The following is a 24180-nucleotide window of genomic DNA, read 5'->3' on the forward strand; positions in this document are numbered from 1 at the left end:
TTGATGTATTTATTTATTTATTCATGTTTCGTTTCTGTGTTATTTCCCAGTCAGTTGCTGTGATTGTGGTTTTAATTATGCTTTACTGCAGTGAAAACAATTATTTAAAATATATTTTTTTGGTGGCAGGTGGCAAACTTTGTTTCTTAGGGGTTTTTTTTTAAGGAGGGTAACCTTTCACACCTGTGAAAGAAAAGCAGTTATTGGCTGATGAGGAATAATGAACAGTCACAAATTGCCCAACAAACTGAACCAATATCACATTTATGTGTTTATTGTTTTTTGTTGTTGAGGTTTGTTTTTGTATTCTATTGAATTAAATGTCGTTGTGGTTTTTTTATTCAAACTGTGATTTAATGTTCAGGAGATAAAGTCTGCCTACATGTTGCTGGATTTTCCTCATAACTGCACATAATGGGGAGAGACGTAAACACATGCTGTCAGATAAACAATGGGGACTGACAGGGAGGTGAGCCAGTGTCGGGTCGCGCTCTGGTTGTAATCCTCCAATCAGGGCCAGAGAAGGCGGGACACAGCGTGCCGCACGAAACCAGCATGTTTGTCGTGATGCTCCGGTCTACCTACCACGGGCTAACTAGCTGCTGTAGCAGCTTCAGGGGAGCTGAAAACACCAAACTCCCTTCAAAACGCCCTTTTTAATGTCAGCGCTGTGCTTCAAGAGCCGTGCACACCTTCATTCGTCAAAGTGGAGCTCCGGACTTCCAGATTGGGGTCAGTATTGACACGCTTTCGCCAGCTTTGGGGACTTTTGCGGCATGTTTGTGGAGCGGTAGCTCCGTTTAGCCCCGTTAGCTGCAGTTCGGGAGAGTTCGTCCGCGATGCGAACCCATATTCTGGCTTTATTTCTGAGTCGAACGCCCCGAGCACCGGTGGCCCCTTCGAAACGAAACTCAGCCGGGATTAAATCCCACAAACTGACACCCGGTGGTGTGCCATGAGCCCGGCGGTGTTTGACAGGCTGCTTCCAGAGCAGCGCGGCGGACTGTTGATCACAACAAAAGGATTTTTGATAACAAGTTGTCCGTTAGCTCCGTTCAGCTAATGTCCGCTGCCCCGGCGGTGGTATCACTCATTTGTGACTCTGGTTTACTGAGTCATGTTCGCTGTGCTCTGTGCCTTCATAGGGTTGGGTTTGATTTTGGAGGCTTTTTGCTGGCGAGCGCCGGTGAAGTTATTGTTGTGATTGGAGAGGAGCAGGGCCCCCAGCAGGCAGCTAGCGGCCGGCCTTCCAGCACGGCGCTGAAGTTGGCCTCCGATGTGTTGCTTCGAGTCCGGAATTTAATGGAAAGTTTTACTCTTAAAAGTGATAATCGCGTTGTTTCTGCACCACTGAATGTAAAGAAAGCGGGATATACTCTGTATAACCCTACTGCTGTCTGAAATTTCACACATTTTTCAGGTAACATCGTATAATCGTCCTTATTTTGGTACAAACGTTGCAGGTTACTCTCATATGACCACTTCTTTCAGTAACAAGTAATATCACGCGTTACTATTTCCAAACCACTAATCGGATTAAAGTTACTTGTCCAGGTCACTGTGCGTTACTATTGTAGCGTCCAGCAGGACGAGTTTCTTGTCTGAAAAGCCGCTTTATTATTAAACAGAACCAGCAGCTCCTCCGTTCTCCTCCAAACTGACGGACACGCTCACCAGACCCGCCCCCTTCTACACTCTCAGCCAATCACAGGCCGACCTGCTCTAACGGTGCGTTCGGGTAAAGTATTGGAACCAACCATTGTCATCAATAAACCTTAATATTGCGACAAGACCCCACTTTTTAAATCAATCAATCAATGAAAGAAGTTTTTACTCCAGGAGGGGGTGAAATGCAGTCACAGAGATCAGGCAGTGCAAATAGCTAAATAAATAGTGCAACTACAGCTACATCTCTGGGTAAATAAATAGCAGTAATAGTAAAAATGTGATAATAAAACAGTGGTTCAGATATAAATACAACAAAGAATGAAGGTCAAAGGTTAAATATGTACCAGCAGGTGCAGGAGGCCGGGATCATCAGAGTTTTTGTGTTCAGACGATTGGTGGTGTTGTCGGCAGCTGCTGAAAGTAACTAAAAAGTAACTTGTAATCTAACTTAGTTACTTTAAAGAAAACAAGTAATTGGTGAAGTAACTAAGTTACTTCTTAAATGAGTAACTAGTAATCAGATAATTTTTTTAAAGTAACTGTGGCAACACTAGTCATGACTCCCAGTCCTTATTCTCCTGGGACTTGGTGGTTTTCCAGTTGACAGGCACCATAATGACAATCTAACTTCATCGTCTGTCCACACCAGTGTTGGTGTTCTCTCATTGTTAATGGTGATTGTATTGTTCTCTGTGTGCATGTGTGTGTTTTCATTACCAGAACCACCAACAACACCGACTAGTGACCCGACATGATACCTACATTGTTTTCAGTGTTGTTAAGGTCCCCTTCCAGAAGTTCTCAGAGAACTTTAGTTGGGAGTTCTGACTCCCAGTGTGCCTTGATTTATTAAGTAATTTATAGAAGAAGGAGGTGTGGCCTTTTGTTAGGGACAGTGAGCCATCCTCTTATTTGTGCCCAAAGAGTTCCAACAACAACCGGATTAGAAGTAAAATTTGACGGGATGAGAGGCAAAGTACTGCAAGCGAAAGCCAGCAGTGATGAGGAGCATGAGGCTGACTCACTTTGGCACCACTTGAAGTGAGGGGTCGTGAGCCATGCTATAATCTCAGTTGCGGTGGCTGCCCAATAGTAACCAATAAGATTGGGTAACTACAACTGATCTGTCCCTGTAGGGCAGCGTTCGGTTTGTTCTTGGGCGTTTGTTATCCCAGATGAATGATGACATAATACCATTTATAGTCGTGAAAAATGATTTGTGAAGAAATATTGGGAGACATAGGAAAACATACAAATATCTTGGTAGTGCATTCATTTTAATCATTTGTATCCTACCTGCTAAAGATAACGGTAGATAATTCCGTTTTTGTAAATCTGATTTAACTGCCGTTGCTAATGAGGTAAATTCTGCTGACACATAGTTCGCATGGATTGTGCAATTGTAATGCCAAGGTATTTAAATCCTGTGTTGGCTGGTTTAAAAGAGATAGACAATGGTGGTATGTCTTTGGCTGATTGGTTTATTGGGAAATATTCACTTTTAGCGATGTTAAGTTCATATCCAGCTATACGGCTGAAAGAATTTAATACTCTCAGGATGTGTGGAATGCTTTTCAGAGGGTGTTTGACATAAAGAAGCAGGTCATCCGCATATAATGAAACCTGATGTTCAATGCCACATCTTTCAATGCCCTCAAATCCCGCCTCCCTTTTTAGAGCAGATGACAGTGGCTCAGTTGCCAATGCAAACAGCAATGGGGATAACGGGCGCCCCTGTCGGCTGCCCAGAACAAGTGAAAATGGCGCGGAGCGCTGCTTGTTGGTGCACACTGGAATATTGGGAGACGAGTAGAGTAATTTGATCCCCGAGATAAGGTTGCTATTAAATCCAAACTGTTGCAGGGTAAAGAAAAGTTATTTCTACTCCACCCTGTCAAATGCTTTCTCGACCTCAAGCGATATTATGGCCTTTGGGACATTGGAGGTAATTTTTTTCCTTGTTTTGTTATTTTGCGTTTCGAGCTGGATATGTTATAATGAGTTGTAAATGTGCAGTTTGACTTGGGTATTTCAGTTTTGACAAAATTCGGACAAAAATATGACCATTTATAAAATATGAAACATGCTTTACAACGAAACACAAAAGCTGAAAATGTGCTTCCCTTAATCAGCTTTTGTTTTTCGTTGTGAAGCATGTTGCATAATTTAAGAATGGTCATATTTTTGTCCGAAATGTGTCAAAACTGAAACGTTTCCCTTAACTGCACGCTCAGAGGCTACACATGTGAGACTAACTTCACTGCTGTGCGCTGTGGGGGCCTGCCCACTGATACTCCTCACTTGTTTGTGTTTATTGGGAATGCCAGAGGGATTCTCACAGTTTGCTTCGAATTGGTGCATCTAAAGCAGAAGGAAGAGGCCCGACAATTGTGTTAACCGCAAAGTTTGTCATGTCATTAGCCTCAAACATGAGAGGGAGTGTGTGGGTTGAACAAATATTTAGTGGATATTCCAGACCGATAAATTCACCAGCTCGAGTTCACTGAATAGTAATAGACCAGATTCCTGGTTTGTAATACTCATGGGATGCATCTTATGTGACAAGTCGGTTTCATACTTTTGTCATGTCATATTCACTACTTGTTAGGGCTGCTCGATTAATCGAATTTTAATCGTGATTACAAGTTTGGCTCGAGACGATCTCAACATTCCTATAATCGAGGGAAAACGATTATGTGGTGTTTTTGTTGTGAGACGAGCATTTGGCTGCGGGACCTCCACTCTCAGCCTGTCAGACGGGAAATGACGACACATTTAACCCGAATGCACAGGTGCTAGTTACTTAGCGGTAAGTTACTACTTTTAAATTTCCCGAAAAAGTTCTGACTGTATGGTGTCTTGTGTGTGCTCGCCGTTGTCATACCTCCCGTAAACTAACATGTTGATGATGATGATAACAGCGTGTTACACCAGTGGTTTAGGTTACGTGTCATTTTAAAGCTCAGTAATGCTAACGGTGGCTATGAGCATTGCTTAGCTTTAAGAACTGCCTCACTGCCTCACAGGACGGCCAAAGTACCAACATATAATGTAAAGCAACATGATTCCTTACTGTAGCTTATATTAGTATCTAAAGTTATTTATTTACTGTTTTAAAAAGATTAAATGCAGAACAACAGTTTATTTTATCTACATTATAAGATTTTTAGATGTTCAACAGGAGAGTTTTTTTTAAACATGTTTAATAAATGCTGTTCCAAAATCAAAAACATAATCGTGTAAATAGTCGTGATTTCAATATTGCCCAAAATAATCGTAGTTATGATTTTGTTTCCCCATAATCGAGCAGCCCGACTACTTGTTAGCCTAACGCCCAATACTAGTCTTTATTAGCCTTTAATAGCAATCTTCAGCCTCTATGTTGTGTTTGAGTAAATGTTCATCAAGGAAGTCAAAACTTTATTTTCCATTCGAACACACTTTAAAAAAATGCTTTTTCTTCTCTCTCATCTCCAACGGAGCTTCACACACGGTGGAACAACGATACTACTTCCGCTCGGGGGAGAGGGAGAGGGAGAGAGAGAGAGAGAGAGAGGGAGAGGAGAGAGAGAGAGAGAGAGAGAGAGAGAGAGAGAGAGAAATTTTGACATCGTCTGGAGCCAAAATCATAATCACCATTAAAAGTCCACTAATTGAGCAGCCCTACAGCAACGTTTTGGAAACGATGACTGTTTCCACAGAAACGCTGAAAATAACGTGGCGACCATGTGGGGCTATGAGTTGCTCTCTTGGTTGTTTTTGTAATAAAACCACACACATGCACACAGAGTTATAACTCATCATGTTATAAACATGATGAGTTCTCAGACACTCGTACAGACGGACGAACAAGTTGGATTGTTCCCGGTGACCATCAACCAACAATAAACAATAAACTACCAAGTCCCAGGAGAGTGTGGAGCGGGAGGCACGACACTCTGGAGGCAAACATAGTGAATGTCGATCCACTGATGCATGTGCAGAAGAACTATTTACTACGGCTGTGGTGTGTGCGCACAACAGCAGCTTTTCCACTGTTGACGTGACGGGAGTCCTAGTTTTCCAACAAGTTGGATTAACGGTGAATCTGAGCTCTGTTGTCATGTGAACAAACACGTAGTGAGAGTTTTGCGTTTTCACATAAACATGGCTTAAAACTGCAGTTTTCTGTGGGCACGGGACCGTTAACTGGCTCCTTGTACACGGGTAGAACCTTGACCGGGATGGCTATGGTTTACTCGCTAGAGTGGGTGATTGTGGCGCTTCTCTAACCTCAAAGCATCACTGCCTTCAGATTTCTAGTGCCGACTTGCAAGGGGCAGACTGAGTGTATAACATGGACAATGCTGTATCTTTGTGGCTTCGACAGGTAAAGGACGTTTTGAAGAACAATAGAAAGAAGTTAACAAGGGAAACACGTGGAGTTTTAGTAGCCCCAGTCACTTTATTCTGTGGAAACTGTGTGCTTAAATAAATCATCATTTGGATGCACCTTTCAGACAATGAAATGCAATTGAAACTTCTTTGATGACTGACAAAAACATTAAAAGAATATATTCAAGTGTGTTGCACACGTATAAACACACCAATAACGTCTTTAAGTGGGGAGAACAGTGCACACCTAAAACAGCTCAAATGAGTCATCAACTGTGGTAAAATGGTAAGAAAACAACTCGCATTAACAAAAGGCAGGAATAAAATATCTAGTTATTTCTAAAACGCACAGCTATAAAGCCACAGTATGAAGTTATTTCCTGAGAGGAGCTTAATATAAAAGCAAATCATACTTCATTGATCCTCTGAGGGAAATTATTTCCATACATTTAATCCATCGTATTCATAGTTAATTCATTGTTCAGCAGCATGATGCATCTGCCTTTCTAATGCGTGAGTCACATCAGTAAACCTGTTGTTTACATAATGCATTCTATAGTTGGACAGAGGGGCTCAAAAGCGTACAGACAGTCTTTTCCATATATCCCGTGTGAAATTTAACAATCATTTAGAGATCATATGAGTTAGTTTGTGATCAGCATGATGTTTATCGACATGTATAAATGGCATAAAGGGGTGTTTTCCCTCTATTAGTTGATTTAAAAATCCTTAAGTGACACTCTGGGGTATGTGGGATATCAGTGAATTCTCTCTGAAGGTTTTCATCTGATTACTGCTGAAACTGTAAACTGTATCATGAATTAGTTGATTTTACAGTTTCTAATCATGTGCTTTCTTCCTTCTAAGGTGCCCGTCTCGTTTGAAGAACCCCTGCGAGCTCTGGCGTCCACACTGTGAGTCCCTGGTCACTGGCGGGGCCCCTCACGACAAGGGCCCAGACTGTAGCTCCGGGACCCCCGGACCCCCCCCCCCCCCTCCTCCCTTGTCTGTCTGTCTGTCGGTCAGCGTGCCTGTGAAACGTCCACCGGGTGAGAAAAGAGCGCGCCAGCTCGTGTCGAGTCCTCTCTGGAGACTCCCGGCTTCGTCCCGTGAACATGTCCTCCATCCTGCCGTTCACCCCCCCCGTGGTGAAGAGGCTACTGGGCTGGAAGAAGTCGAGCAGCGGGCCGGGCGGCGCAGGAGGCGGGGAGCAGAACGGGCAGGAGGAGAAGTGGTGGGAGAAGGCCGTGAAGAGCTTGGTGAAGAAGCTGAAGAAGACGGGCCAGCTTGACGAGCTGGAGAAAGCCATCACCACACAGAACTGCAACACCAAGTGTGTCACCATCCCCAGGTACAACCCCCCCCCCCCCCCTCCCCCCCGACATCCCTCGAAATACATGTCAAGATGCAGAACGGTTAAATCAAAAAACAACTTGCCGTTTGTTTACCGGCTGTCTATGTTCCTCACATGAGAGAAAATGTTCCCTTTATCAGCCAGCCTTGATGATCCAGATCGGCGTTCGGTGGGAACACTGTGTGGGCTGACTCACTCGTCACTGACGTGCCGCCACAACCACCACGTCAGATGTTTGTACATCTATCGATAGCAAGCTGCTCGTTATCGCCTGAGAAATGTGCCGGGCCGGTTGTAGAGCTCCAGCGGCTGGCTCAGTGTGAATGAAATCCTAGAAGGTCCACATGACCAGAAAAAGCAAATAGTGCCCCGGTGTACTGTCACGTTGTCAGATCATGAGAGAAACGCTGCTCGCTACAGGAAGACTTCCACGACGCCTTGTATGTTGTCTGTCGGCGGTAAACAGATGATGTTTCCAGCCGAGCTCAAGCGCCGAGTCAAAACGGTGCTTGAGCTTTATTCATTATAAAAGTCTCCAGTCGATAAAATACAGTGAATAACATGTTTTAGGGTTCGTTAAAAGGCTGACAAGAACAAACCTCTCCGCACGACGGTCAAAAGATGACCGCTTCCTCCCGGTGGTGTCACCAGAAAGGAATTCCGAGGTGTATTTAAAGCTCCCCAGGTGAAAGGCACCGCCCCCCTCTCCTGGACTAAACACAAAGTGAAACCCAAAGTAGCCCCAACACCCGTCTTTGAGGGAACTGCTGCCACTTCTGATCTCATTTGTTCAACTATTAACAAAAAGTAAGGAAGTCTGAGTTTCGGAGATGATTTCTTTAGAACAACGAATTATTTCTGTTCAAGTGGTTTTACAATTTTAAGGAACATGGAATTTTTTTTTTTACGACGTATAAATAAATGGCCACATTTATTTTAGTCACATGAACGTCTGCCTCTGACTTCTGACACGTGACCCCCCAGGTCCTAAATGTTCATCAATGGAATTGATCAGTTGGTCAGGCGTGAATGCAGAGAGCATGGAAACACATTTCACTGCACTCCAGTCGATCCTTTGTGACTTGCGTTGAGCACACGTTGACCTTGAGATTCCCCGGTGGAGCTGCCGTCTCTATTTTCACCTTTTGGAACAAGAGCAGAACTTAGTCACGTCGCTCTAAATGCATCTCAATGCCAAGTGTGAATGGGTTCTCTGACGGCTGTCGGCGAACTCATCCACTTTTCTTTTCCCTTGACGGAAACTCTCTTTCACACTGCTGTTGATTTCACCTGGAACTTCTCATCTTGTGCTGTGCAACTTATTGAAACCCGAGGGATTTTCAGCTCGTCTCTGGATTAATGATTTCCCAGCTGTAATTTAAATGTTAACTGAAATTCCACTCGCATATAAACTGCTTTGTGTTTCTGCATTTTAACGTGTATAAAATACTATTGTTGTGTTCTCCACAAGCATTGTCTCATTTGTGTTCCTGCCACGTTTTGTGTTTCTCCATTTTCTTGTGAGTGTTTTGAGAACGTCTGAACAGAGTTTTGTTCTGTTTTTGTTTTTTCGCTTCCCAAGGTCGCCTCCTACTTTGTGTCATTGTGTGTCTTCAGTGTTTGTTTGAGCGTCTCCAGATAAGTCCTCCTGACACAAGCGACAGTCGTGGACAGAAGCTTGGAGTTATTTTCAGACTCTGATACAATGCCACCATGTTGAAGAAAGCTTTGTGTGCAGAATCCATCATGTATTTGGGGGGATTTTTTTTATGCTTCTGTCAAAAAAGGCTTCACTCATTTGAAGTTCCCGTCCTCCATTCCCACAGTTGAATGTGAATTTATTGTCTTTATTTTAAAATTAGACCCCCATAACAGAGGCCTCTTTAATGTTTATGTTCTCATGCTGATAATTCTCATTGTCCCCTGTTTGTCATTGTTTTTTCTTTTTCTCTGCACAGCAATTGCTCTGAAATATGGGGACTGAGCACACCAAACACGATAGAGCAGTGGGATTCATCAGGCCTGTACAGCTACCCTGACCAAACCAGGTGACTGTCCTTACCCGTTGCTTGGTGTGTGAGAGTTATCGTGTATATTAACATCTTTGTTTCTGCTCTCTACCCCCCCCAACCCCTCCTCACCACACGGTTCAGATCCCTGGACGGCCGCCTGCAGGTGTCCCACAAGAAGGGGCTTCCTCATGTAATCTACTGCCGCCTGTGGCGATGGCCGGACCTCCACAGCCACCACGAGCTGCGCGCCATCGAGGCCTGCGAGTATGCCTTCCACCTCAAGAAGGACGAGGTCTGCATCAACCCCTACCACTACCAGAGGGTGGAGACCCCAGGTGAGGCCGAGCCGCTGAGGCTGCCGGGTCACATGTCACACGTCGGGCGCCACACGTCGTATCGCACACTTGTCGTTCTCAACAGATGAATTCAGTTTGTATACATTTTGCATTTTGATGCTGCCAAAAAAAAACAAGATCATTTTAGATTTGTAAGAAAAATACACCACTTCGAAGTTTTAATAGAAGACTTGTTTTAGTTTTCTCATAAAGTTTAAAGTTTTACAAACCTATGTATATATAACCTTCTGTGTTTGTTAGCAGACAGTGTGGCGCTTAAGAGCTTTAGAGACTTTAAGTTTTACAAAGAAATAATACAAAATTTGAATAAGACATTGCACTTGCAATGTCTTCATGTTGAATTAGGCCAAACGTCATGTAAGGCCAATTAAAAGCTAGCAAAGGGAATGAAGATGATGCAAGATTTTTTTGGTGGTACATAGATTAACAAGGGTTACATGAAGAAAAAAATCCCCTGACTTGACATTTTTGATCAATTCTGGTAATGTTTAGCAAAGAAAACCACAGAGACAACCTGCAGTCTTTGAGAAAATTGCCTGGAAAATCATGGTTTATTGCCCACAACATCCTGGATCCTTATTAATTCACAAGAATAGTCCAATTTAAAAATAAATGAACATTTTCTTCCTTTCACCACTTAACTCAATACAAAAATTGAGAAACAATGGCCCAAATCAACAGTGAATATGATGATTGAGGAAAACAAACACGACCCACTCATAGTTGGTGTAAATTATGCAACAGAAAGAACAGTTTTTTTTGTTTTTTTTACTAATAATCTCCAGGGAGAAGTAAACTCAGTTTTATTTAAAGGGGTCATATCATGGAAATCCACTTCCTAAAGGTTTTCCAGCAGTAATAATCATCACCACTCCTGGAACGACGCCCCAGAAGTGAAGAAAGTGTGTTCTCTCGCTCTCTCTCGCTCTCTCTCTCTCTCTCTCTCTCTCTGGCTTGTTCCAGGTTTTAAAAAGTGTGTTGCTCCAACCAGCCAATCAGAAACCAAACCCTATATTGTGCCATCAGGAGTTTAGCCAATCACAATCAAGGTAGGCTCCTCCCACAATTAGGCAGCTCTGCTCTATGGGCATGTGTGGGCGGAGCCAGTGCACCTCACACAGACACAGCAGATTCTGAATGGAGTTCCAATATTCTACTTGAGGAGAATCGGTATAAAGCTGGATTTGGAGTAATGAACTTTGAATACAATGTGTTTGGACCAGCGAGACCATGTCAAAGTGTTAAAAAGCTGCATTTTTAAGAATGTCTGGCACGGTAGTGCAACTTACCTGAAAGTGAGTTTAACTCCATGTTGTTGCCTCGACTCCGCAGTGCTGCCTCCCGTTCTTGTGCCAAGACACTCAGAAATCCTGCCAGAGCTGCCCCCTCTGGACGACTACACTCATTCCATACCGGAGAACACAAACTTCCCCGCCGGAATCGAACCTCCTAACAACTATATACCAGGTCGGTTTGACTCTGCAGAGCACTGTGAGTGTCCAACTGGAGTTGTGCTGGATAGATGTGTGTTTAACAGGTTCTGCCACCTCCTTATTTTAGTTTTGTGGGAATACGCCACTTCTTTGTATGTTCAACTGAACAAACAAACAAACATGGCAGCCTGAGTGTTTATTTTCCTTCTGGATGTGTCCAGAAACGCCTCCGCCGGGCTACATCAGTGAGGATGGGGAGGCCAGCGATCAACAGATGAATCAAAGTATGGACACAGGTACCCTAGACTAGCGCTTCCTCTCCTGTTCCTTCTTGCCCCTCGGCTCCAGAGAAGACACTTGGTGGTTTTCTTCAAGAAAAAAAAAGCCCACGAACCCGTAAAAAGTACAGTTAATTTTTACAACAAGAGCGAAACCTTCCGTTTCCTGCAGCTGATTATTTTGGACCTGGTGCTCAGAGATGATTTCACACTTCCTGTTGCTGATGCTGATTGTGAGTGTTGTTGTTTTCAACTGGTGCACGTCCATGACGATCTTTGTTTGTTGTGCCAGGCTCTCCAGCAGAGCTCTCCCCCAGCACTCTGTCTCCTGTCAATCACAGCATGGGTAAGACATGTTCATGCTCTCTACCTCAATAGTCATGAACCAGCTCATAGCCAGAGTTTAGCTGAAGTACACACGAAGCAATGTAGACTGAAGTAGTCGGTTATTATTGGGGGGGTGTTGATGTGCTGATGGAACATATTGGGACTACTTGGAATTTATTCATCATATGTTAGGAACAAAATATCAATAAAAGTACAAAATGAATAACATTTAAGGTTCATTATGAATCTAAATTATCAGGTAACATCCATATCATCACATAAATCATTTTTAAAGATCATTTTTAGTCCAATTCTTTTAAAAATGTTGGGTTTTTTTCACGACAACAGGCACATTTGTGATAGATTTATCAGCATTATCTTAGATTTGATAGTTTTATGTAGCAAGTTGTTGGTTTGTTTGTTTGTTTTTACTGTTTTTATGCGCTGATATATTACTTTATGTTTTTGTTGTGTTTAAATGTTCTGGCTGTTTGTCCCGCTTTGATATTTGCTATAAAAAAAAAAAAACTCTTTTTTGAACGACGGTATTTGTTCCCCTGACTTGTGTCGACGCCGAAACAAACCTCCTCTGTCCCGCAGACCTGCAGCCGGTGACCTACTCGGAGCCGGCCTTCTGGTGCTCGATAGCGTACTACGAGCTGAACCAGCGCGTGGGGGAGACGTTCCACGCCTCCCAGCCGTCGCTGACGGTGGACGGCTTCACAGACCCGTCGAACTCCGAGCGCTTCTGCCTGGGCCTGCTGTCGAACGTTAACAGGAACGCCACTGTGGAGATGACCCGGCGGCACATAGGTACGTCACGGGTCCAATTCCTCTGTGTGATATTTCATCTGCAGAGGAAAATGACCAGCAGAGGGTAATTCAAGGATCTTGTTAGTACGTTCTAATGGGCTCTATTGCAGCACTGTGGGGACCAACGGGTTGAAGGTTTTATACAAATAGTGCTGACAGTTTTGCATGTTTGATGTGATTAATCTCACGCAGTAATCAAAGGGTGGGGGTGTGTGTGTGTGTGTGTGTGTGTGTCTGCTGGCATCAACCACAAAGAGTTTCTGGGTGAAGTTTCTCGTCATGTCGCTCAGACGTGACGGTAGCTGGATGATTGTGGTGTCGCTGTCTGAGGACGGATCCACTCTGTGTTCAGCTCAAGTTTTGTAGAAAGTGAAATGTTGGCGCACGTTTTTGTTTTTTGCCTGTCTGAGTCGGTCACACATTATTAACTGTAGGTGCTCCTGGGTCCGGGGGGCTGCTGGGTGCGGGCCCCCCCACAACAGTTCCATTCACATCCAGAGGACAAACCACACACACACACACACACACACACACACACACACACACACACACACACACACTTCCAGTCCTCCTTGACGAGATTTGCTGCTGATTTTTCTTATTTTCTGCTATTGTTCTGTCAATTATCAAAATTATGTTTTTTTTTTTGTTGCTTTTGTTTTGTTTAGTTTTTTTTCCGTTTCTTCTTCTTTTCTTTTCTTTTTTTGTTCTTTGTTTTGTATCCTTTTGTTTTTGCTTTTGTTATCATTGTTGTGGTTATTTTGGTTTTTGCTCTGTTGTTGTTCAGGCTGGTCTTAATCTCATGGCAGTTGGAAAATATTTAGATCACTGTGATTACTGTATTTAAAAACAAAATATATATATATATATGTAGCACTAACAAGGGTATTGTATGTATCTCGCCACCAAGTCTATCTCTGTCTTTCCTATCCTCTCCTCTCCTCTCCTCTCCTCTCCTCTATCCTTTCACCCCAACCAGTCAGCAGACTTCCTCCACCTCTGACTCTGGTTTCTACAAAGTTTCTCCTGTTAGAGGGAGTTTTTCTTTCCACAGTCGCAAACAAACCTGCTTGCTCATGTGGATATGTTGGGCTTTTCTATTTTCTCTGTAAAAGCACATAGGAATGACTGTAATGTATTTAAAAAATTTTAAATGTAATACCAAAAAACAAACTGTAGGTGCTCCAGTGGGCAAAATGTAATCCCGGCAGCCGTTAACAGGTGTGGCTCAATAAGTGTGCGTGCCGTCACCAGTCTTATTCCACCAAATGACCTTATATTTGCGTCTGTTGCTGCTGTCTGTTCACAGGAAGAGGAGTTCGGCTCTACTACATCGGAGGGGAGGTGTTTGCCGAGTGCCTGAGTGATAGCGCCATCTTTGTTCAGAGTCCAAACTGCAACCAGCGGTACGGCTGGCATCCAGCGACCGTGTGTAAAATTCCTCCAGGTAGGACTCTGAAGATGCTGCAGTCAGAGAAATGTTGGCGACATTAAAGAATTGAACAAGCAGCTTCTGAGCATGAAGACGCGGATTTCTCTGTCTTGTGTGTGTGTGTGAGAAGATCGCTGGGAATGTATTTAGAATATAAGCTACTGTGATTCATCAGTGTGTCCTGAGTGTTTGGAGGCTGCTGCCTGGTGGTAGCAGCAGTAATCCTGCCACACTCAGAAACACTTGAACATGTCACAGCTTCCATAGCAACCTCTCAAATCACCTCCACCGTGGCGTGCTTCCAGCGCTGATCTGCAGGTCTGATTGCATAGGGATTCAAAGCCTGTTTGTTCAAAAACAAGTGAAATGAATGCAGCTGCTGATTGCTTGAACCAAAACGCAATACAGGTACATCTCAAAGCAATTAGAATATCATGAAAATGGTCAATATTTTTTCTCACTTATTTCATAAAGTCAAACCCATCTAGGATATCGACTCATGACACACAGGGGGAAGTATTTCAAGCCTTTAGTTCTTGAAATGTTGATGAATATGGCTTACAGAAAGTGAAAACCCAGTATTTAGTGTCTCAGACATGCAGAATATTTCATAAGATTTAAATAAAAGGATATTTCAAGCAAAAATGTCATGCTTCTGGAAAGTATTTGGTTGGGCCTCCTTTTGCATGAATGAGTGCGTCTTAGCGGCGTGGCCTGGAGGCCATCAACCTGTAGCACTGCGTCTTAGCGGCGTGGCGTCTTAGCGGCGTGGCCTGGAGGCCATCAACCTGTAGCACTGCGTCTTAGCGGCGTGGCGTCTTAGCGGCGTGGCCTGGAGGCCATCAACCTGTAGCACTGCGTCTTAGCGGCCTGGCGTCTTAGCGGCGTGGCCTGGAGGCCATCAACCTGTAGCACTGCGTCTTAGCGGCCTGGCGTCTTAGCGGCGTGGCCTGGAGGCCATCAACCTGTAGCACTGCGTCTTAGCGGCGTGGCGTCTTAGCGGCGTGGCCTGGAGGCCATCAACCTGTAGCACTGCGTCTTAGCGGCGTGGCGTCTTAGCGGCGTGGCGTCTTAGAGGCGTGGCCTGGAGGCCATCAACCTGTAGCACTGCGTCTTAGCGGCGTGGCGTCTTAGCGGCCTGGCGTCTTAGCGGCGTGGCGTCTTAGCGGCGTGGCCTGGAGGCCATCAACCTGTAGCACTGCGTCTTAGCGGCGTGGCGTCTTAGCGGCGTGGCCTGGAGGCCATCAACCTGTAGCACTGCGTCTTAGCGGCGTGGCGTCTTAGCGGCGTGGCGTCTTAGAGGCGTGGCCTGGAGGCCATCAACCTGTAGCACTGCGTCTTAGCGGCGTGGCGTCTTAGCGGCCTGGCGTCTTAGCGGCGTGGCGTCTTAGCGGCGTGGCCTGGAGGCCATCAACCTGTAGCACTGCGTCTTAGCGGCGTGGCGTCTTAGCGGCGTGGCCTGGAGGCCATCAACCTGTAGCACTGCGTCTTAGCGGCGTGGCGTCTTAGCGGCGTGGCGTCTTAGAGGCGTGGCCTGGAGGCCATCAACCTGTAGCACTGCGTCTTAGCGGCCTGGCGTCTTAGCGGTGTGGCCTGGAGGCCATCAACCTGTAGCACTGCGTCTTAGCGGCGTGGCGTCTTAGCGGCGTGGCGTCTTAGCGGCGTGGCGTGGCGTCTTAGTGGCTTGGCGTCTTAGCGGCCTGGCGTCTTAGCGGCGTGGCCTGGAGGCCATCAACCTGTAGCACTGCGTCTTAGCGGCCTGGCGTCTTAGCGGCGTGGCGTCTTAGCAGCGTGGCGTCTTAGCGGCGTGGCGTGGCGTCTTAGTGGCTTGGCGTCTTAGCGGCGTGGCGTCTTAGAGGCGTGGCCTGGAGGCCATCAACCTGTAGCACTGCGTCTTAGCGGCCTAGCGTCTTCGCGGCGGGCGTCTTAGCGGCCTGGCGTCTTAGCGGCCTGGCGTCTTAGCGGCCGGGCGTCTTAGCGGCGTGGCCTGGAGGCCATCAACCTGTAGCACTGCGTCTTAGCGGCCTAGCGTCTTCGCGGCCGGGCGTCTTAGCGGCCTGGCGTCTTAGCGGCCTGGCGTCTTAGCGGCCGGGCGTCTTAGCGGCAGGGCGTCTTAGCGGCAGGGCGTCTTCGCTCGTCTTAGCGGTTGCCAGAGTTCATTCTCGACCATCTTTAGACGTTGGACCTCAGAGCACCCAAATGAGACGAAAAAGGAATTGAGCTAGCCTTTCTCCTGACACGGAATTCTGGGTTTTCATTAACTGTAAGACATAATCTTCAACATTTCAAGAACTAAAGACTTGAAATACTTCACTCTGCGTGTCATGAGTCTAGATCAGTGGTGGGCCATCCTGGTCCTGGAGGGCTGCAGCCCTGCATGTTTTCAATGTCTCCTCACATCAATACAGCAGTTAGTGGCTCCTTGTCAAGCTTCCTGCAGAGCCTCATCATGATAACAGGTGTGTTTGAGCAGGGAAACATCTAAAACATGCAGGGCTGCGGCCCACCAGGACCAGGATGGCCCACCCCTGCTCTATATCATAGATGGGTTTGACTTTCTGAAACGAGCGACAAAGAATATGGAACATTTTCATGATATTCAAATTGTTTTGAGATGTACCTGTAATAGGCTACATTACGTTGATGCGTGCCGTGTACCGTTATTAAAAACCCTGGTTTTTTTCTATTTTCAGGCTGTAATCTAAAAATCTTCAACAACCAGGAGTTTGCAGCCCTGCTGGCTCAGTCGGTCAACCAGGGCTTCGAGGCCGTGTACCAGCTCACCCGGATGTGCACGATCCGCATGAGCTTTGTTAAAGGCTGGGGGGCCGAGTACAGGTGAGGACACCCGAGCTGACAGTGACGGCTATTTTAACCAAATTCCTCCAACAGCAGGTTTTTATAAGAGCATAAGACAAAATGTGAATGTCTAGTTGAGGGTCAGGGGGAAAAAACGTAATCTCCAAATAAAGAATCAACATCTCCTACATTACATTATGAAATGTTGCTTTATGACGTTTTAATGGAATAAACTTCCATTTTATTTCTTATTTCGTATTTGTTGATATACTTAAATCACTCTTAGCATACTTGGAGAACGATTTTAAACACGTGAGGAAGCAAAACAAGGGAATGAAGACACCCTTATGAGAAGGTCAAAGAAAAGATCAAGTCGCATCGTTTAAACAAAAGGAGAAAAACTGGCATTTACTTTTCCACACATACAACTCTTTCTGTTCTCTGCTTCAGATCTTATTGTCGAGTTAGAATTTTCTTTATTTGGTGACATTTGTCTCGCTCCGTCAGTCAAACTAATAATGAAGGTTCACGGTGGTTCAGCTTTCTGCTGTCATACAGTGACATCTAGTGGCCCCAATGGGGTTTACCAGTAGAGTTTCATCTTTAAGTCACTTTTTATATATAGTGACATGGGGGGGGGGTGAATAAGATCTCTACAAAATACAGTACATGTTAATACTAGCCTGCTAGTTGGTTGTGCTGTTATCTAAAGTAGGTATTTACGTGTGTTTGATACTGTGACTAGAGGAATGTGTGTTTTTCTTGTTTTCTGGTCACGAGCGAGTGCAGGGTCTTTTTGGAAATGACGTCCATGCTATTCTGAACAACTGCGTGTTTCCAGGCGGCAGACGGTCACGAGCACTCCCTGCTGGATCGAGCTTCACTTGAACGGCCCGCTGCAGTGGCTGGACAAGGTCCTGACCCAGATGGGCTCCCCGTCTGCACGCTGCTCCAGCATGTCCTGAACGGCTCCGCGGGCCCAACAAAACATACAATGCATTTTAAAAAGAGCCCGTTACAAACGTCATACCAATCTCAAGTTGTGAGTCCGCTCATGGAATTTAAAGAAGAAAACAAACTACTCACTCAACAGATTTCCTGTAACAAACTTCATAATATTTGTAGCTCAGTTCCACATCCCTGTTTTATCCACACACACACACACACACGCACACACACACGCACACACACACACCTCTCGGTAATAACGACACAAAGAAAATTGGCACTTTGTTACCCATCCTTGTCATGCACCTTGTTAAATTGCTTCTCCCCAAATCCTTAATATTAGATCTATTTGTGGTACAAATAAAAATGTATATTGGTTTTTAGTAGGTCAGGGGAAATACCAAAAATATCTGTGAATAGTTTCTCAGTATTGAAGATTGCTTGTAAGAGTAACACGAGCTTGAATGCTAACGTGGATTCTGCCCTCCCCTCCTCCCCGCACCGTCGTTCTTTCGGAGTTGACTTTTCTCTGGGAAGCGTGTAGTCCGGGCGGCGGCGTGCTGAAGACGACCATGGCCTCGGTGGCTTTTCTTCTCCGAAAGAGGCGCCGCGCCGCGTTTGTGAAATTTGAATCGACTTTGCCGGAACGCCCCCCCCCCCCCCCCCCCCCCCCCTCCCTTTTTTTAATTTTATTTCTTCTCTCGATGTGTGTCGTTGTAAGACATGCGTCTTAAAGGACGAATAGGAATGTTAGTGGGGAAAAAGAATCTGAAAAACAACATCAGCTGCAGAGTCCAGTCCGGTTCTGGTTGTATTTTTCCTTCCTTTTGGCCGCCGTGTGGCGCTCTGTGTGGTTGACGGTTTGATCCCCGCCGGGCCGGGACCAGAGTGTCGGGAAGCTTCTGGGGGGTCCCGCGGCCCTGGAGGGTCTGAAGGTCTCATCCTGGTTTTAGCCTGTATCCCCATTGTTTTGCTACTTTTTTGTATTCTCATGTATTTTTATATATAAATCTACTTAAGGACTTTCTGTCGTTCACTTTTTATTAAAGTAATATTTTCAAGACCACGGTTGTTTCTAAAGTGAAGGGCGCCAATCATTCCTTCGTTTTTCACCCACTTACTTTTCCGATAGCGACACGCGGACAAAGAAATGTCACTGCCCCCCCCCCCCCCCCCCCCCCCCCCCGCACAAGTTGTGTTTTCCAAAGAAACGTGGTGCTTCTGAAGTACACGAGCCAACAGATTTGTTTTAAGCCTCTATTCCTCCTGTTGAACAATTTTAATGATTCCAGAGCCATTGTGAAACTTTGTGATGGCCGTCCGTTCATTCAGTCATTTCTTCACCCGATCACTCTTCTATCCTTAAACGACACACACGTGACCTCTTGTAGCCTTTTGGTGCTCAGTCAAGCGGGTTTTAAGGTCAACTTGGGGAATAAATCAGCGTCGTCAATGTTACAGAAAGGGGAGGAGAGCAGCAGGAGAGCGGATGTGCCTCCACACGGGGACGTTCTGTGTTAATGTTTGTTATCGTATTTGTTCCGTCTATAAAATACAGTATGTACAACAAGACTTAAAGCTTAAACTCATTACGTGGCTGTTGTGAGTTTAGCATGTCCCCACTCTCTCTCTCTCTCTCTCTCTTGCTCTCTCTCTCTACTTCCTTTCTTTATGATGTAAACGTGTTTACCATGCGGCACTAGTGATTGTACTTTCAGTGCACCTAGTGACGTTTGGATTTGGGGAGCTGAACCATGTGTTAGGGTCCAGTGTTACATTGTCTTTATCTTTGGCCTACAACATATGAATGTGAAGAAAATAAATAAAAACAAAAAAACAAAAAACAAAACAAAATACATTACAAAAACTGACGTGGACCAGACATGCATATACATAACAGTAGTACAGTATGTGTGTATTTAACAGTAATCTTTTTGAAAAACAGTCAGTACAGTAGATGTCGCAGTTGTTTTACCAGTAGAGGGCGGTATTGATAGAGCATTTCCTTTTTATTTTATTTGTTTTTGTTTTGTTTTTCTGTTTGTTTTTCTGACCATAAGCTTCTCAGGCGTGTGGCATATTATGCAGACTTCATAAAACACTAATAAAGATTTTTATTCTCATGATTCTCTGCTTCTTGTGCTTGTTTACTGCAAAAGTGGCAACCAAATACTCGAGTCCAAAATCAAGTGGAAACCCAAAGTTTGAACTATAATTTAATTGAAAAAGTCCCATTTCAATGTAAAAGATATCTGACAATAATATCTCTTCTTCTTGGTGTTTTTGCTTCAATTGTGGTTTTGCCCTTTCACTGAGCTTTTCTGAGTGTTAGATGGAGGATCAGAAAGTAACAATCAAAAATGGCTCAATGTTTTGAGGTGTGACTGACTAGATAACTGTCAGCTCTAATTTTCAGGTGAAATCCTCGTTCAAAATCTGATTTACTGATTTTCTAGATGTGCAATCCTGTACTTGCATGTAGAATTACTCCAATAAAACTAACAACTTGAAATAGTTTAGAAGCAAATTTTGTCTCCTGAAAAAAGTAAGATGGTTTTCATAATCTAAAATGTAATTTCACAGATAGGTTTTCTTCGTGAACAGTGTCTCAGCTACAATCTGAAAAAATATCTATTTTAAGGTACTATTGTGAAGTGACAATGGTTCCACTATTTAAACAGCGTGTGTTTCACCTGAGATGAATCCATTTGTTACTCCCTTCAGAGAATATCATCTGAGAATTTCAGTTTTATAAAGCCTGCAATGCTTTACAACATTCCTCCTGCACAGTGTACCTTCTTTATCAACACAGGAACAGAGAGGGCAAAAGTGCCCAGATTCTTTACTTGAGTAAAATGAAAAACTAATGATCCAAATATCTACTCAAGTAATAGTACAAAGTACAGGCTCTAAAATGTACTCAAAGTACTTTTAAAAGTGAAAGGTATTTCTATTGCATGATTCACAGGCTGCAAAAATATTGAAGGATTATTTATATGGAATCTACTTTAGCTATTAGTTATTATTTGAACAAACACGACCTGCCTATTTGGGCAATTGTATTGTACACTTAAGGTTAACACATCACACTAAACTATGGTGTCACAAATCGTGATCATAGGCCCAACTCTTCATCGACCTTTTTAATAGCAGTTTTTTAATAGCACATCAGGCAAACAACCAAAACAAAACAAATCAACAAAAGCCTCTGTTGAGTTTCATGAGAAGCAGGTTTTCCAAGTTCTCAGATGAGAGCTGAGCCCTCTTAGGTCTAAAAATCCTTCCTGCTGTGCTAAAAAGCCTGTGGCAGGCAGTGGTGTGTTGAGCTACAGAGACAGGTGGCCCACGGACAGGAATGATGTCTGGATGTCCATGGTAGCAGCTGGACTGGACAGGTAGGACTCCAGTTGATTGGTGTTGTCGTCCCATTGATCCGTCTGCTTGATGGTTGAAAAGAAGTTCTCGTCCTCCACCGACGACAGAGGGTCAACTGACGGTGCTCCACTCCTCTGCTCCTTCAGGTGGGTTTGGATGTAGTCGAGGCCTACGGGGATACAAAACCAAATGAAGAAACAGAATTCGCATACAAGAGAAGGGGATGGACAGAGAAAGGTTATCAGAGAGCAGGAAGTCTTTCCTGGGTCTCCACCATGTGCTGGAGAACAATGGAACATGAAAGCTCGTCTTTAGCATCTGCTTTCTGTGTGTCTCTGCTAAAGGACCATTTCTAGAATGACTTTATGTGAATGAGACTTGCTTTGTAAAACGTCAGGAGTCGTCAGATGGTGTTCAGTTACTATGTGATGTTGTCTTTGATGTGATATGTGTAGGATTGTGAGTTAACAAGTTAGTAAAGCAAAGATTAGCATGCAGACCCTGTGTCTGTGGCAGAGCTAACATTGGTTTACAAGTTGATAACTGCTCCTAATATCATTATCTATAGAACTCAATCACTGTAACAGAATCAACACATATTTCATAAAAGTTAAACAGTTCTATCATAGCATCAGGTTTAACTAATCTCAGGTAAAGCCCAGTTGTTGTTCCCACTTCCTTGAAGGAGTTCAGTTGTTGTCCTGCTGGAGGGAAGCTGGTGTCTTCTCCTGTAGTTAGCACCTCCTGCTAACTGTGGTTGCTGGTTCTGCAGGCTGAGGAGAAGAAGATGAAGTTGATGTTTCAGGAGTCCTTCTTTGCAGCTCCTGGTTGTTCCTTTTGTCCAGACTGAGGATCTGGTCGCTCAGGTCTGTGATGGTTTTCCAGCTGGTTGAGGAAAACACAAAGAAGTTCTGTGAGGCGTTGTTTCCCTGGTCCGTCCTGGAGGAACTGGTTGGTTTTCCTTGGTTGATGGGAAATCAGACTCTGGGCGCTGGTCTCTGGCTCAGGGGAAGGTCTGACCCTCGTGGTCGGGTCAGCAGAGGAGTTGAGGAGTGAAGGCCTCTGGTTGCAGGCCTCTGGTGTTAGCTGTATGCTAACACTGGGTGAGCTCCTCCAGCATCCCCATTGAACCCCATTCTCCATTGAAGAACTGGAGCAAAAAGCCTTTTGAGAGAATCTCTCCAACTGTTTTGATGAAAGTTGGGGGGTTCAAAGGTGTGAAATCCCGAAAGCCTCACCCAATCAGTGGCTGAGGACATGGGGGAAGTGTCTCTTGAGCAGAAAGCGGGGGAGGACTTGCATGGGTCTGCAGTGGCAAAAGGTCTCCCCACTGGGTGTGATGCTCAGTCACATTCCTGAGACAGAATTCATGTCATGATAGTTGTATCATAACAAATGAAGACTGTCTTTCCCAAGAAATGAACAAACTTTCTGTGGTCTTGTGAGATCCCAACACACTGAACTGGAGCAGTGAGCCAAAAGGTTTCATACGTGCATACCGCAGCATTCAGTTCTTCCTCTAATAATCTAGTAATGCAGGACGACGTGTCCGAGCCAAAGTGCCAATGAAAGAAAGTACTGTCATCCAGAATAAGCGAGATTGTTCTGTGTGTCACTTTTGTTGCTGTTAATTCCTGTGGCTCGTTCACACAACTCCTCAAACAGCCCCAAGTACAACACAATCACAACTGTGCAAGGCCAGAAGTCAACATTTAATGTAATCTAAATACACATTCACAGATCACTACAGCGATCTGCATTTGATCATTTTAACTGTTGTACATGATCAAATGTGTTGGTTTGTAAATAGGATGATGTGCTGCATACCTCTTGGCCAGGTCACCCTTGTAAGAGAGATTTAAAGTGGCTTTCCTCCTGGTTTCATGAAGATAAAATACAACATAGTGTATGATCTGCTGGTCCAGTCCACATAATGACCTCGCCAAGTCTAAAAGTTAAAGGGATTTCACTTTATCAGTTATTTCCACTGTTTTAGGAAGTACATTAAAGTGTTCGTCACATTTATAGATTCAAACACACACAGAGTGTGTTTTGGCTGCCAACTCAGAAAGAACATTCAAATGTGACACAGAAAGGTCCAGAACCTGGAATCCAACCAGGGAGATTGTCAAAGGGACATGGTAGTGGAAACCACAACACCAAGTCTGTACAGTTAATGTAGAAATGCTAATTTAGAACATGAAGTGAGTCCTCCTGTGGGTTATTCTTTAAATCTATTTGAATAAAGCTGCCACATGAAGTGAATGGACATTTTGAATTATTCATCATATTCACAACAACTATTTTGTCTCTTAAAACGTTGGCACGTTGTTGGCAGGATTCGAACCTGCGAGGGGAAACCCCAATGGATTTCAAGTCCATCGCCTTAACCTCTCAGCCACAACAACCTGTCTGCCTCATCATTCCATCAATCCAGCAGTAGAGTACTAGCTTGTACTAATATTTGTAGAAACTTGTATTTTTATTATGTATCGTCTGAAACTCAAATCTGTTCAATTTTGCTCGTATTTCTATCTTAAAGTCAGATTCTTAGTCCCTGTGAAAATGTCAAAAGTAATAAATACCATGAATATCTAATTGTTGAAACATTGAAACTAATATTTGGTCAAGATCTGTACCTCTCATAAACACAGTCATGTGTGTAATAACCTTTTTGAACCACCAGGGGGACACCTCGCCTTTATGGTGACTGACCACTGCACTCGATCTGCAACAGGATTTGCACCAACAGTATTTCTTTCCGGGAGGAGGGGGGGGTGGCTACGATGAATCAGAATTATTTGGATGTGAAAACTATTAATAGTTTAACTTTTTAGTTCTTTGAATTGAATTCATTGTAAATGTAATGGAGATCAATGAATATACATAGAATTATGTTTCCAGAACCATTGGTGTAACAACAGGAGCACAACTGTATGTGTGAAGACTTACCAGATATGACATAACTTAACCCTTTGTTGCCCATGCATCTTAGATTATAAAATGAAAGA

The 24180-nt window shown here is 44.3% G+C and overlaps 1 protein-coding gene across 2 annotated transcripts; it reads left to right on the plus strand.

The window, feature by feature from the left end:
• The first annotated feature begins 607 nt into the window (after nucleotides 1–607).
• Nucleotides 608–18929, plus strand: LOC308132355 (mothers against decapentaplegic homolog 2). 2 transcript variants are annotated; one of them, XM_080499432.1, is made up of 11 exons: nucleotides 608–732; nucleotides 6910–7393; nucleotides 9355–9444; nucleotides 9550–9743; nucleotides 11097–11231; nucleotides 11419–11493; nucleotides 11768–11821; nucleotides 12403–12615; nucleotides 13925–14062; nucleotides 16741–16885; nucleotides 17688–18929. In XM_080499432.1, the coding sequence occupies exons 2-11, from the start codon at nucleotides 7158–7160 to the stop codon at nucleotides 17809–17811; spliced, it is 1404 nt and encodes a 467-aa protein (XP_080355558.1). In that variant the 5' UTR covers nucleotides 608–732; nucleotides 6910–7157; the 3' UTR covers nucleotides 17812–18929. The 2 variants fall into 2 exon arrangements, with proteins under 2 accessions (XP_080355558.1, XP_080355559.1); XM_080499433.1 differs by having other exon boundaries at nucleotides 11419–11481.
• The last annotated feature ends 5251 nt before the right edge of the window (nucleotides 18930–24180 follow it).

The sequence above is a fragment of the Blennius ocellaris genome (assembly GCF_963422515.1).
Source record: "Blennius ocellaris genome assembly, chromosome: 7".
NCBI lineage: Eukaryota > Metazoa > Chordata > Actinopteri > Blenniiformes > Blenniidae > Blennius > Blennius ocellaris.